Source organism: Epinephelus lanceolatus, chromosome 22, assembly GCF_041903045.1.
Source record: "Epinephelus lanceolatus isolate andai-2023 chromosome 22, ASM4190304v1, whole genome shotgun sequence".
Classification (NCBI taxonomy): domain Eukaryota; kingdom Metazoa; phylum Chordata; class Actinopteri; order Perciformes; family Serranidae; genus Epinephelus; species Epinephelus lanceolatus.
The window spans coordinates 5,137,281-5,151,516 of record NC_135755.1 but is presented as its reverse complement, the minus strand read 5'-3'; the positions used below and the strand labels follow the sequence as shown (position 1 = coordinate 5,151,516).

At 40.8% G+C, this 14,236-nt stretch overlaps 1 protein-coding gene across 2 annotated transcripts in view; it reads right to left on the bottom strand.

Annotated features, from left to right (window-relative positions):
- Positions 1–11,102, bottom strand: part of LOC117245912 (high affinity immunoglobulin gamma Fc receptor I-like) — an 89,464-nt gene extending 78,362 nt beyond the window's left edge. Inside the window, exons 1-5 of one of the 2 annotated variants that reach the window (XM_078163909.1) lie at positions 11,024–11,102; positions 10,899–10,937; positions 10,270–10,533; positions 9,855–10,100; positions 4,925–5,170 (exon numbers count right to left, since the gene is read on the bottom strand). In XM_078163909.1, the coding sequence (XP_078020035.1) occupies positions 4,925–5,170; positions 9,855–10,100; positions 10,270–10,533; positions 10,899–10,937; positions 11,024–11,054 (826 nt within the window). In that variant the 5' untranslated portion in view covers positions 11,055–11,102. The remainder of the gene's footprint in view (positions 1–4,924; positions 5,171–9,854; positions 10,101–10,269; positions 10,534–10,898; positions 10,938–11,023) is intronic. The other variant, XM_078163911.1, reaches the window with a different exon arrangement.
- Between the last annotated feature and the right edge of the window lie 3,134 nt (positions 11,103–14,236).

Below are 14,236 nucleotides of genomic sequence, written 5' to 3'. Positions count from 1 at the left end.
GTTTTTTCAGCTTCAATCTGTGCTATACAGTTAACATAACCTTTCAGACATACATAATTGTGTTGTCCTGTACATTGTCTATTAATGTTACAGACGGGCATGGCTGATAAAGTTTTCTGCTTAGCTCCCACATTAACGTTAGAAGTTATATTTTAGTTTGATGCTGGCGACACCAGCTGCTCAGCTGCTAGTGAGGGGAGAGGCTGTACCTGCCGTCTGCAGTGTGCTGTGATCACTTCACTAAATATTTCCAAAGAGCGCTTTTTCCTTTATCATTTTTGACCAAAACTGGCTGCTCTGATCCTCCTGCAGCCGTGCTGGCCATGTTACAGCAACAGAAATGTGTGCATGCATGCACAGCGATGACAACAAGCTGGGTTGCAGCGAGGGCTCTGTGCCTGCCAGACACTGCCTACACAGCGTGTGTCCGTCGGACCCGTCGCATGCACCCGACAGGCGCTGAGGTGGCGTGCACTGTTAGTATTGATACTTTTGTAAATTAGTATTGTGTCCGGATACAGCGTTTGAGTATCGATACTTTTCAGAGTATTGATACTTTTGACAACCCTAGTTTTGATTTACTTAATTCAGGCATATTTGGAGCACTGCAGGAAGCCAAAAAATATGCAGGACCACAGATGCTACAGAGAGGTTGACTGGGGGGATGAGTAGCCTGAACGAGAATGGACACAGTGCAGAGAGGGTCAGAAGTGGGTGACAAGCATTTGCCATAAGAGCAGAAACCTTTTTGCAAGTGCTGGTTAACGTGAGAATGTATGTAGCAGTTTGTAACTGCCAGTAGCTAGATTAATGGAAAGCTGGTTCCCAATAAGTAGTTATGGGTAGAAAATGAAATTTTCTTTAGTATTATTATTATATGGATACAATAGATGGTGAAACTGCGAATGGACATCTAGAGAGGAAAAGGGGAGCTGACACTGACGAGTAAGATGGGCTGAGGGTGTGCTTTGGACAAGATCGTTACAGATAGCTTTCTTTGAAGCTGACAATGGCTACTTTCCTTTAATACGTACTAAATGAGCATTTGTAGAAGGAACCTGAGATTTGAAATCACTGTTTGCCAAACAACAAACCATACAACCTGGCTCCTTGCTTGTGGGAACTAACTGTACTGGCTGCTCTCCTTGAGGGGGTGGAGTCACTGTGACATCACAGACGGTAATCCTAGATGTGGATGTCTTTGGCGGGGGTCCCTAGATGCTGGAAGTTCCGTAGGCATGAAGTTACAGTCTGGCTTGTGGCTGCAGTTGAAGGGAATTCCTTGTCCACTGTCTGGTCTCTGATGTCTGGTTGTGATTGTGATGTGAAGAATGCTGTTGCATGGAGGCCGCGCCGCAAGTGCGCAGCGATCAACTGTCAGGAGCAATTGGAGAACATGCAGGCGCAGCCATACCAATGGCAACCACAATTCTTTGCCCTCGTGGATGGAGGAGGGGGTCGATCCGGAGTTGGAGAGACTTTGTAGGGCAGATGCAATGGAGGAGCTGGTGAGACCGAGTAATGGGAGCTGTGGAATGCTTGTGGCTCTGCCGCGGGAATATAATAACTCGAGGATAATTGTTTTTGGGTGGATTTTGTCTGGATCAGAAAGATTGATCTGCAGATCTGGATTCATGGTGAATTGATTATTTGACACAATCAAAGCTAGCGTTTGTCTTACTTTTAGATTGAGGTAAGCCTGTGATTACATGTGACGCACACGGTCTGTTGGTGTGAAAAATGTATTGAAGAGAAAGAGAATGCATCAGTTGTGCATAAATTCTTTTGGGTAGAAATGGGATTTGTTTCAGGTGTGGTCTTTGTTCCTGATCCTAGTTTATAAAACTACATTATGTGAACTTTTGAACGGGGATCATGAAAGTATTTTCTTTATTGCTATGTTTAAGGTACTTATGAGCATAACTGTATGTTTGATTAGATAGATAGATTACAGTGTTTGTGTATACTGGTTCCACACAGCCTCCTGACCACTTCCTCTACATACATATTGTAACTGCGGCTCCCCACTCTTCCCACTCCCAAGATAGGCCTGTTACACAGCCTTTTAAACAAAGCAAACAGTTTATTTGGCTTCAGAGGTGAGGTAGTGATGGCCAAATGAGGCCTCATGAACCACTGTCTTCATTTTCTGAAGCCACTAGATGGCGCTGTCTGTTCAACAAAGGTTTGAAAGCACATTTCATTGCCATTCCTTCAGCCTTTTCTTTAAACCAAGAGTGCTATCTGGTGGAGTGAGAAAATAAAGAAAATGGTTCATGAGGCTTCATTTAACCATCACTAGTGAGCAGTGCCCAAAACAACAAACAAAAATATACTCATGGTCCCTCAAGTTACCTGGCAAAACAAATGTAAAACAAAAGGCAAATTGCTAAGCTACACTCCTACCATTCAGAACAAGAAAGAAAATCATGGCAATGCCAGACAAAAAGGGCTTCTTACTCTTAGTAAAACTGCTCAAAGTGCTCTATTTACAGTGTTCAACAAAAGAATACAAGAAAATCTACTAATAACTAACAGTTGGACAAAACTTAACTCTACTCAAAACTGACCAAATAACTTTACTAAATGACAAGGTTATCAGACTATACACACTAGCTTATCAGAATGAGAAGTTTTTGCCTGCAGGTAGTGATGTTACGCTCGAGCCAGTTTGCTCGGCACAGTGTCGATCTTTTGAAGCGCAAGTGTTCCAAGGCAGCGTTTCAATCCCTGCTTCGGAACGCCCACAATCAAGTGACCACCGGGAGCGAGGACTCGTTACAGGCAGTCTTTGACGCTTTTCCAGTCTTCCACTTAGATGCAGTTCTGACACACAGCCAGCAGATGTCACTCTTCTGACTGTATGAAATGCTTCGAAGCAGTGTGTCATTCTTGAAGCAGGTGTGTCAAAGTGGTTCACTGCTTCATGAAGCTTCAATTTCACCATCACTACCTGCAGGTACTCACAAACAATTTCACAATCACAGTCTTAGTTCTGGCTCTGTTGGAGGTGGAAGAGTGAAAAGGAGGGAAGAGCTTCTGTCAGCTGGTGGTTTAAAAATCTTCTGTCTTGCAGTGGACCGATCCAGTGACAGCAAGCTTCTCCAACAGCCCAATCAGCACACACCTGCCTTGCAACATACAATCACAAACCACCACATGCACCCACTCTGAGGGGAGGAGAGATAACATCTGACAGATCACTGCAGACTAAGGCCTAGTCCACACGAGCATGGGTATTTTTAAAACCGAACTTTTTTGGCCTCCAGTTTTTAAAAAATCTACGCCAGGGCCACACCGGACGCAGAAGCACTGCGAATAGCCTCGAAGCGAAGCCAGTTTCCTCCAGCTCCGCGGCCGGTGCTGCAGCGATCGTTTCGGCGTCTGGTCTATTTTCTGTGCGAGACGCGAGCGAATGTGTCAAGCCGGGCAGTAAGTCAAACAAAGGAACAACAACAGCATCCCGTCAATTTTCAGAATAAAACAAATTTCAAAATAAAACACCCCGTTTGACAAATGCGATGTATATATGTGTGTGTGTTTATATACATATTAATCAGTGGTATCTAAACAGAGTGCGAGAGAGATGAACACACACACACACACACACACACACACACACACACACACACAAGAAAGAGAGAGAGAGAGAGAGAGAGAGAGAGAGAGTGTGGGCCGGCTATAGGGGGTGGGGGCTGGGGCACACACGCAAACAGAGAGAGATAACCAAGATGGAAAAACAGCCCCAAATGTGACAGAGACAACAGCTGGGAGCAGAAGCACTTGTCGACCGGCGTGGAGAAATGCGCGTCTGATGTGAACGGGCTCGTGCAAGAATTTCAGTGCACTGCACTTCGCAGCACTTCATTGGCAGTGTGGCCCTGGCGTAAGTTGTATGATACAGCTACAAAGTGCTGATATGCTGCTAAATAGCAGCAGTATTTTGTTTAGGTCCATCCTCAAATCGTCTCTCGCACACACTGGATCGGGTAATAACACAGCTGTCATACAATGGAGACAAGAAAAAATAACTGCAGTTATCCTGTCCACACATGACTACTGACACCGGACTTTTACAAAAAGTTCACCCTGGACTCCGGTTACAAATAACTCCGGTTACAGGGGCCCAAAACTGCGGTGACGTGTGGATGAAAGGCCAAACCGTGAGCAAAGAGTCACGGTTTTATAAATACCCGCGTTGGTGTGAACAGCCCCTTATACAACACATCAATACCAAAAGATAATGACCTGGGTTGTGACAATATTTACATGTTCTTGTGTGGTTTGTGTCTAAGAAGCTGAAATTATCACCAGCATCTGTTGAGTCTAAAATAAAACATACTGAGAAACCTTTCAGCTTTTCAAAAGGCTGTCTGTGGTTTTGAACCTTTTTCTGTGTGAGAAAGTCTCACAGCTGCTGCAAGTATCAACATGTGATGAAGAGAAGTTTGACACCTCACAGTTAAACATGACTTCTTAAACAGAGGAGGTAAAAACAGATGGAAATAAAATGTTAAACAATCTCAGTGATCACTTTTAAATTGTTTTTTGTTTCTGTCCTGACAAGTTTTCCAGACCCAAAGCATGATGGGAGGTTCTCTGCTTCATTACCTTGACCTTTTACCTTTATACATGAGTATCAGTTATGTTTGTGCAACTGTAACTCTGAGTTTCCCACAGTGCAGCAGTCCCACCAGCAGCAGCAGCAGAGGCACCATCACTATGGTGAACACCGTCCTTAAGACGAGGACGACATGTATGAAGAGGTCTGACCAGGGACAAGTCTCTCTGTGATGAGCTGCAGAGACAAGAGAACATATCTGCTGTAACATCATGACAGTATTAACAGTATGTAACAGGTTGTCTCTGAGAGCTGCTGGAGCACAAGTTGAACACTGACATTTTAAACAGTGTCATGTCTCACCTCTGACAGCCATCCAGCTCTCTGGTGATCCTCCAGCTCCAGAGATGTGACACTTGTAGAGTCCTTCATCAGACTTGGACACACTGTGGATGGTCATCCTTCCTGTAGAGCTGCTCCTGATGAGGAGGCCATCTTTGTAGAAACCAGCTGTCAGGTGTAAAGAAGACATCTTCTTCCTGCAGGTCAGAGTCACGTTGTTGCCTTCTTCCACAGGGAGGACAGGACTCTCCAGGATCACTGAACCAGCTGAACAACAAAGGTTTTATAAGGTTTTTTTCTGAATAAGATGAAATACACTTGTTTGCTCACTTTGTGGGACTTTGATGTCAGTTTTATCTTCTTTAAAGGAATACATCAATTGCAAAATGATCATTGGTGTATTGATTAGTCACTCAGTGTTACCTTCAATTCCTTAAGGTGAGACATGGCAGGCAAAAACATCGATTTTTCATGCAGGGGTCAATTTTGAGATTTTGGGCTAGTTTACTCCTTGAATATGTATTCTTTCAAACTGCTATGAAGAAAACATTCAAATTATACATTTAGACATTTATTTTATTACATTTTGTCTACATGTAAATGTTATGTTATCTTTGGATGCCCTTTTCTCAAAATGAGTTTTTTGTCATACTCCAAGTCAAACATCTCAGCCTCTGTAGCACCTATGTACTATGAACTTTCCAGTTATACACCTAGCTATATTCTGAAGGTATTTACAGAGGGATTTGTTAATAAATCATTCCTAGCCTGATTTATGTTATGCCTAATTTTCATTATTAGGGTCCGGGCAGCTAAACTGCCAGGACACTATTGTATTCCTAGGGATTCTTTCTTTCTTTCTTCCGAGGAAGTCATACTTCCCAAGGGCGAAAACTCACCAAACTTTACAGAAATGTCCGGCCCCATGCCAGATTTACTTAATTCCAAGGACATGTCAATATTCCTCCTGGGGGGGGCACAATAAGCGTTTAAATTTAAAAATCTTTAAAAATACCTACAAAATCAACAGTACATGCTACAGTTTTGAAACTTTTACCAAACTGTAGCCCCAATACTGCTGAAACTTTAGTCCACTTAAACTCATTACAAATTATCAAGTCCATCACTCAGTTTTTTTCAAAAACTGTAAAACTTATAAAACCTATCTCCTCCCACAATTTTTGCTCAATTGACACCAAACTTGCTAGAGAGCATCTTCAGACCGTCCTCCACAAAACTTGTTTCTCGGATTTTTGATTTATCAAAAATTAAGCCTACAGTGCATCAAAATGTTTGACTGTAAACATATACTATCAAATTCTTGCTAAATACATTTTCAATCTTCCTGAAAAAAACTGAGAATATTTTGGAGTCATGGTTGATGAAGTTTGGCAAATATCAGAATTTTATCTCAAAAACTGAATTTTTGAGAACATTTTGAATTCTGCTCTCATGGGAACAACTGGAGTCAATGTAAGAGTGGCATTTTTAAACATCAGATTTTCTCTTATGAAGCAAAACACTTAGAGTTAAAAACAAATCACCAACATTTCCATGCTGTCAAGATGCAATTTATGTATTATCAGATTTTTGTTCAGGTAACAGAATTTCTGACATTTTGAACATTTTTGAAATCTGCCTTGACAACAGCTGCCCGGACAGTGACTCCCTGAGTCGACAAATTAAGCTACACAGCAGGTTTCGCTTCCAGCCAATTAGCTCAGTGAGTTAGGAGCTGGTTCCCGGTGTCAGGGGTTGTGGGTTCAAGACCCAACAAGGGTGATGATGATGATGACAGATCAAAATGTCAGATGTCCTCAACATGAAACACAAGACAATTGTCCTGACTGGGCATCACAGCAAGCCTCTAAATTAAATAAAAACAAATAGCTTGGACCGGACCATGGGCAAAAGCTAACCAAATTTTGCACAAAGGTCCAGTCTCATGCCAGATATCCTCAGCTGTAAACTCAAGCCAACAGTCCTGATGGTGGCGCTACAGCAAGCGTCTAAAGTTCAAAACTTTGAAAATTCATAACAAATCAACCATACGTGCTACAACTTCACAACTTTCATCAAACTGTAGCCCCAATACTGAAGAAACTTTTGTACATTTAAACCTATTAAAAATTATGAAGTACATCACTCAGTTTTTTTTTCAAAAACTGTAAAACTTCTTAAACCTATGTCCTCTCTCCTCCTTTGATTTATCAAAAATTGAGCCTCGAAAACTGAATTTTTCACAGCATTTTAAATTTTTCTTTCATGTGAACAATTGGAGTCAATGCAATAATGACATAGCTAAACATCAGTTTTTCACTTATGGAGCAAATCAATCACTTTTAAAAACAAATTACCAACATCTCCATGCTGCAATATGTGTATTTTCAGATTTTTGTCTTGATAACTGAATTTTTTACAGTGGTTTCAAATTGGCCTGCACAACAGTGAATGGCTTACTCAATTTGTGAAGCCACTGTTGTATTGCCACTTGCCAATTAGCTCAGAGCGATAGATGACCGTCTTTGGTTCCAGAAGTTGTGGGTTCAAGCCTCAAGTGGTCCAAAATGAACATTGTTGTCAACTGTCTTGTCTTCCTATTCTCCTGTTTGTTGCTCAGAATTTGCCAAAAATAGCCCGGATCCGACCCATCGCTGCGCAGCAGCTATAATTAAACATTAAAATTTAAAAAAAAAAACTTGTAATACATTTTTTTTTCACATTATTGTAAGTAATCTACTGAGGAAGTTTCATGATGATATCTATTATTTTAAAATGTTACCCTATTCACCTGTAGTGTCTCACCTTAAGGATTTTTTGTTTTTCTTGCATGCCTTCATGGTGAGCCAAGAAATCAAAAATGGAGAAATGAATTGAAGTCATAGGGGTTCAGCTTTAACAACAGCAAAACTATATCAAAACATCCATTTTAAAAACTCTCAAAATACTCATGCAGTATAATCCAAGTCTTATTCATCGAGTCATATGATCAGTACTTCCAAAACATGTGAATTCACACTCAAGAAAAGAAAAGAAAAAGAAAATGTATTTGAGTCTGGTTTTGATGAGAGCACAGATACGTTTGATTAGTAAGAGTTTTGAAGAGTAAGATTTTAGTAAACATGCATGATTTTGTGAGGTACTGAGCATACAACTGGATAAATGAGACTTGTATTATACTGCATGAGTTGTGTGAGAGTTTGTAAACAGATGTTTTGATATAGTTTTGCTGTTGCTAAATGCGGCTCCCAGTCAATCAATAAATCAATATGTTTACTGTTTTCCATGAAGGCATGCTGAGAAAAACAACTCTTGTGAATACATTGAAGGTAACACAGCAATACAAATTCATATACAAAAAATAATAATTTGTGGGTGAAATATTCCTTTAATTTTAAATTACCCATTTGTGCGAGCTATTGTTGTTTCTACAAAGCTTTCTTAACACCTCTTTTATCTCACTATAAAATGACAAAAACTCTGTCTGTGTGTCTGTTCCACGTTTTTCTCCTCACTGACTTGGTCAATCCATGTGAAATTTGGTACAGTGGTAGAGGGTCATGGGAGGATGCCAATGAAGCAATATTACATCAATTGGCCAAAGGGGGGCGCTATAGCAACCGATTGAAATGTCAAACTTTGAATGGGCATATCTCATGCCCCGTATGGCGTAGAGACATGAAACTTTGCACAGAGATGCCTCTCCTCATGAGGAACACATTTGCCTCAAGAACCCATAACTTCCGCTTATATAGATTTTCCGCCATTTTGAATTTTTTGAAAAACACTTCAAATGGATCTCTTCCTAGGAAGTTTGAGCGATCTGCATGAAACTGGGTGAACATAATCTAGGGACCAATATCTAAAGTTCCCTCTTGGCAAAAGTTGGAAAACTTACTAAAACTGAGCTTCTATAAGGCAATGAATATTGCGGAGGGCGTGGCTCATCACATAAAGGTGTATAACATCTCAAGGGTTTCATCCATCACCACGCAACTTTGTAGGCATATGACCACACATAATCTGAGGGAACGCCTCCATTATTGACCCCATCAAACAAAATGGGGGCGCTAGAGAGCTCATTTCTTATCTAGGCCTAACCGCCATATGGATTTTTACTAAACTTGGTAGATATGTAGAACAGGACGCCTCAAGGTGACTGGAGAAATTTAACTCTAATTGGCAACTGGGTGGCGCTATAACAACAGAAAAATGCTTCAAAATGGCTAAAATGCGACCGATCGCTGTGGCTCCCCCTGTGGACCAATGTTGGTGTTTTCTAATGTTTGGTATGACTAAGTCATGGTATGGTATGCTGTACATAATCACGGAAACTGTCAGTGTGTCATTCTGTCAGTCAGTCATTCTGTCTGTCCCACGTTTTTCTACTCACTGACGTGGTCAATCTATGTGAAACTGCACATAGGCATTGAGGATTGGCATAGGTAGAAGGTCCATATAGAATCCATATATTTTCTTATATTTGTGTCTGAGAAGCATAAATTATCACCAGCATCTAAAGAGTCTCAAACACAGACCAACACACACTATCAACTCTGAAAACTGGTCTTTTGAAAATAGTTCATGCATCAGTGTCTCTGTGGTTTTTGACCATTTGTGTACATGAGAAAGTCTGACAGTCTGGACAAAAATGAACACAGAGAGGTTTGACACCTTACATCTTAGTCAGCAACAGAGCCACCATAAAAATAGAAAAAAACAGTCATCAAGAGGAAGTGTTTCAAAGATGAGAATATATTTGCTCTAACAATACAGCATTGTAAACAGCATGTTACACGTTGTCTCTAGGCGCTTGCTTTAGTGTTATTTTTTGTTATGCTTTACCATCAGTAGATCTTATTATAAGAAAACTACAACAATAAATAACACTGAAGATAAATAATCTATTCTAATTTTAGCAAGTTTTATTTTATCCAATTCTTTATTTTACCTCTGACAGCCATCCAGCTCTCTGGTGATTCTCCAGCTCCAGAGATGTGACACTTGTAGAGTCCTTCATCAGACTTGGAAACACTGTGGATGGTCATCTCTCCTGTAGAGCTGCTCCTGATGAGGAGGCCATCTTTATAGAAACCAGCTGTGAGGTGGGGAAAATTTGTCTTGTTTCTGCAGGTCAGTGTCACATTGTTTCCCTCCATCACAGGCAGTACAGGACTGTCCAGGAGCACAGAACCATCTGAAAAACAAAGGTTTTCCTACACTGAAATTTAATGAAATACACTTGTTTACCTGAGTAACATGGAAAAGTTGGTATCAGTTCAATCTCTTTTTATTAGCTCTCTTCTGACATCTTTTTTAACGTCACATGATGATTTTTTTTTTTTTTTTGAGAAACTTAAACATACCAGTGACAGAGATGTTGACACTGTTGCTTCTCTCTCCTCCTTCGGTCTCACACCAGTATTCTCCACTGTCTGCTGGATAGATTTTGTCAACGGTGCAGGAGGACCCTGTTGGCGTCCTCTTAATATCACATACCGGATTAAATTCCTGAGTATTCCTTACCCCTCTTAAGCGAGTGGGACCAGCAATCCCCTCACAATTAAAGGACACAGACTCATATTCAAAATGTTGCAGTCTGTTTGGGGTGATATGAAGAAAGGCTGCATCTGAAACCAAGAAATAAATAGTAGTGTAACAAAAGAAACATTCACAACTGGGAAAAAAAAGATTTCTATGATATAACAAAATCACCAAATCACTGTCAGTGCCTCTACCCGGTGACAGATTCAACTTGGACTTTATTTTGCAAGATTGGTATCATTTGCAAAACTTGATATTTCTTTTAAACTCAACCTGTCAGGAACTACAGTGTTTACGAAAACTGTACAAACCTAAATTATATTAAAATAAAAATAAAACAGAGACAGATTTAAAAGGTTTTAGTCAATGTAAAATTGTGGTACTTTCAGTGGAGAGAATGAGGAGGAAAAAATATTGAAGAGTTCCTTAGAAATTTATATTTGTCACTCACCACTTCTCTGAGTATTTAGCAGGGTCAATTTAAGCATCACTGGATGAACAAAGGAGCAAAGTTGAATGTTAGACTGTTAGCATATAAAACAGATAAAAGGAGGAAACCTGAGGTTCAGTACTCACACAGTCTGAAGCAGAGAGCTGTGACCTCCATGGTGTCTTGCTGCGGACTGACTGAGCATCAGACTGAAATACAGCTCAAGTACGCAGGCGACAACTTCCTCTTCCTGTTCAGTTTGTTTTGGATGTTGATGCAAAAAGTGGAGCCAGAGTCACATTGGTTCAACATACAGTTTGTCAGTCTTGAGTTTTAAGCACCAGAAGGTCGGCCATCTCCGCCACTCTGGTTGGCTCAAGTACATAGCTGGTTTAAATGGGACGTAAAACTGTTTAAAACTGTAGCTGCTGTTTGTGAACATTAATCACTGTTCTAAATTGAGTCAACAAAAGTTGGTCATATAGCTCAATGAATATCAGTGAATTAAATGCAGAAGGAAGATTCAAGCTCAGAAATCATGGTGACCATGTAAAATGACCCTATACTTAAAAACGAAACAAAAAATTCTGTGCAGGATTCAGCCCAAAGTTGTGTTTAGTCTAAAAGATCATTGAATACATTTAATTAAGCATTCCCAGAACATCAATGAGTTCCATCAGCAGCTGCTGAGAGGTTCAAACTCCTCTGCAGCTCGAAGACATTTCAGCTGAGATACCAGTCACTTCACAATTTAGGAAAGTTAATAAAAAGCTTTTACTCTTAGTCCTAAAACAAAAAGTAACATGTCACTCGAAAACCTTTGTCCAGCTCAGACTGATTTTCCACTTTTAGACATTTCAAAGTAATGGATGAATGACCTGTGCTGTTTTCTGGACACTGGACTGACTGCAGCTGTGGACAGCAGACACCCATTCATCTCAACGGGCCCAGTGCTTATGCAGCCAGCCGCTCCTGCATAAGGAACTGCTACTTCTGAAGATTTTATTTGCCTTAAAGTCTGTACGTTGGCCGGATGGTGGATGGCTGATTTTGTGTCTTTGACCGGCGGATTTTCAGCTTTTTGGGACACCTGTGTGACTGGTGCTGACACAGCCACACCAAACTACTTTAGCATTTCGCTAACTTTTAGCAATATACTAGTTTTTTCTCCATTCTACAACCGGATCGACCACAACGATACTGCCCGCCTGAGAGGGAAAGACCCTGTGAACACTTCGGCCACCCCAGAACCCATTTTTACACCTTCTGTGCTGTTTTCTGGACACCAGACTGACTGCAGCTGTGGACAGTGGACACCCATTCATCTCAACGGGCCCAGTGCTTGGGCCCGCGCCGGTAAGTCCCACTTTCTACTGGATCCAAACCACCCTGACCCAAGACCTACATTTAAAATTCTAACTGTTTAATGTGTGTACTTTGACCGGATGGCCGATCGTGTATTTTTGAGTTTTAGGGCATTTACTGTGGATTAAACGTACGTACGCACAAACAGAGGAACACAAAACACACGTTTGTATACAGAATAGTACACCCCCAATGATCAACTTTATTCAGGGGCTTTTTGTAACAAAAGCATTCCCATTTCAATAAAGTACATTCTGATTCTGATCAGTCCACTTAAGTGATTAAGGAAAATAACACTACACCAACATTAACTACATTGTTCAAACTACTACAATAGTTTCTGCCCTGCAGGCTAACAGATACCAGATGTCACTGAGAGCTAGACCAGTAGGGGGTAGGGCTTATCTACATGAGATGCAAATGAGCAGCATTGTGTTACCTGGCACTTGAGAATTCAAAATCGTTCAGGCTGGATTTCTCAGTAAAGTAGTTTGAGGAGTGCCTGCATTCAAATGGCCACAACTTCTCCGAATATTTTCAGATTTCCATGTGTTAGACATTGTTGGAAAGCTTAGAAACTACACTTTCAGAATCTGTAAATAACTCAAAATGCCTCTCGGGAGACTTGTCCTGGTTTTTCCATGGCTGGTCACATTTTTGTACTGCCTGCCTCCCATGCACAGACCACAGACACATAAAGACAGACAGACCCTCCCCTCTCTTTGAAACTCGGTCCAAACTCGGTAAACCTAGATGGTATCGATTAAATATAAATCAAGATTGCATTGCCTATTTCTCGCCTGACATGTTTTCAGAAACATACTTCAGTGCCGTGTTTAGCTGTAATAGCGAGAGTTTGTGAACAGCAAGTGGGCGGCATACAGCTTCCTGCATAGTGAAGATGGAGGCTCAAAAAAACTGAGATCAAACAGTAAAACTAAGCAGTGCTGATCAAATACAAACCAAGATTCTGTGACTGTGTTGCTTATTTCTCACCTCAAATATTTGCAGTAAAATATTTTAGCTTACTGTTTAACTAAACTAAGCACAAAAAGTAAGGACATTTGTGTTTGGTAGATTATTTCTTTGTTGTAACAATGCTTCTTAGCAATAACTCTTATGCCATTGGAAAGCCTGTTTATTTCCCTTTTAAATGGCGCCACATTTGTAAGGAACATGCATTTGTGGGATGAGCAGCAGAGCTGAGTATGTGGGTTGCGCCAATGAAAAATTTGCCAAATCTTCTCTGCCAATGCCAAACAGCTTTTTTTTTTTTTGATGTTGACTCTTGTTTGGTGTTGTTTGGTGGATTGAATCTGGACTCATCGCTGGACATAACGTTCCTCCACATGTTCAGGTTCCAGTGCACCTGTTGCTGACACCAGTGCAAACGGGCCTGACGGTGAAGGGCAGTCATGACAGGCCTCCTGGCAGCCCTATGAGACTGGAGATTGGCTGCATGCAGTCTGTTCTGGATTGTCTGGGCAGAGAGCCGTCGGCCATATTGTCCAACAAACCTTGACTGCAAATCTGTAGAAGACTGCCTACGGTTCCTAAGTGCTGACAGTATGAGGAAATGGTCTTCTTGGTGTGCCATCTTCTTTGGACACCCAAGAAGACCAATCCAACCAATGAAGGCAATAAGATACGAAAAACAACCAAATAATTGCAGTAACATTTAGTATTAAGTATAATGTGTGGACATTCAGCAACACCTTTCCTCTACAACTTTTCATCACAGATTAAAGATCATCATGACTCTGTTCAGCCCAGTTGCCAGAAGAAAATGTTTGCATTATACATTTATTCAAACCATGAACATTGTTAAACTGGTACGTTCATATGTATCATGTCAGTGTTTCTAAAGTAATGTAAAGTATGAGCTGAGTTTGTCATCTGGAGGTGGAGGGAATGGGGGGGCATGGTAAGTAGTTTCCTGTTTTTTTTATATTTTAATATTTATTTATTTATTGATGTTTATCTAAATAAGTCTC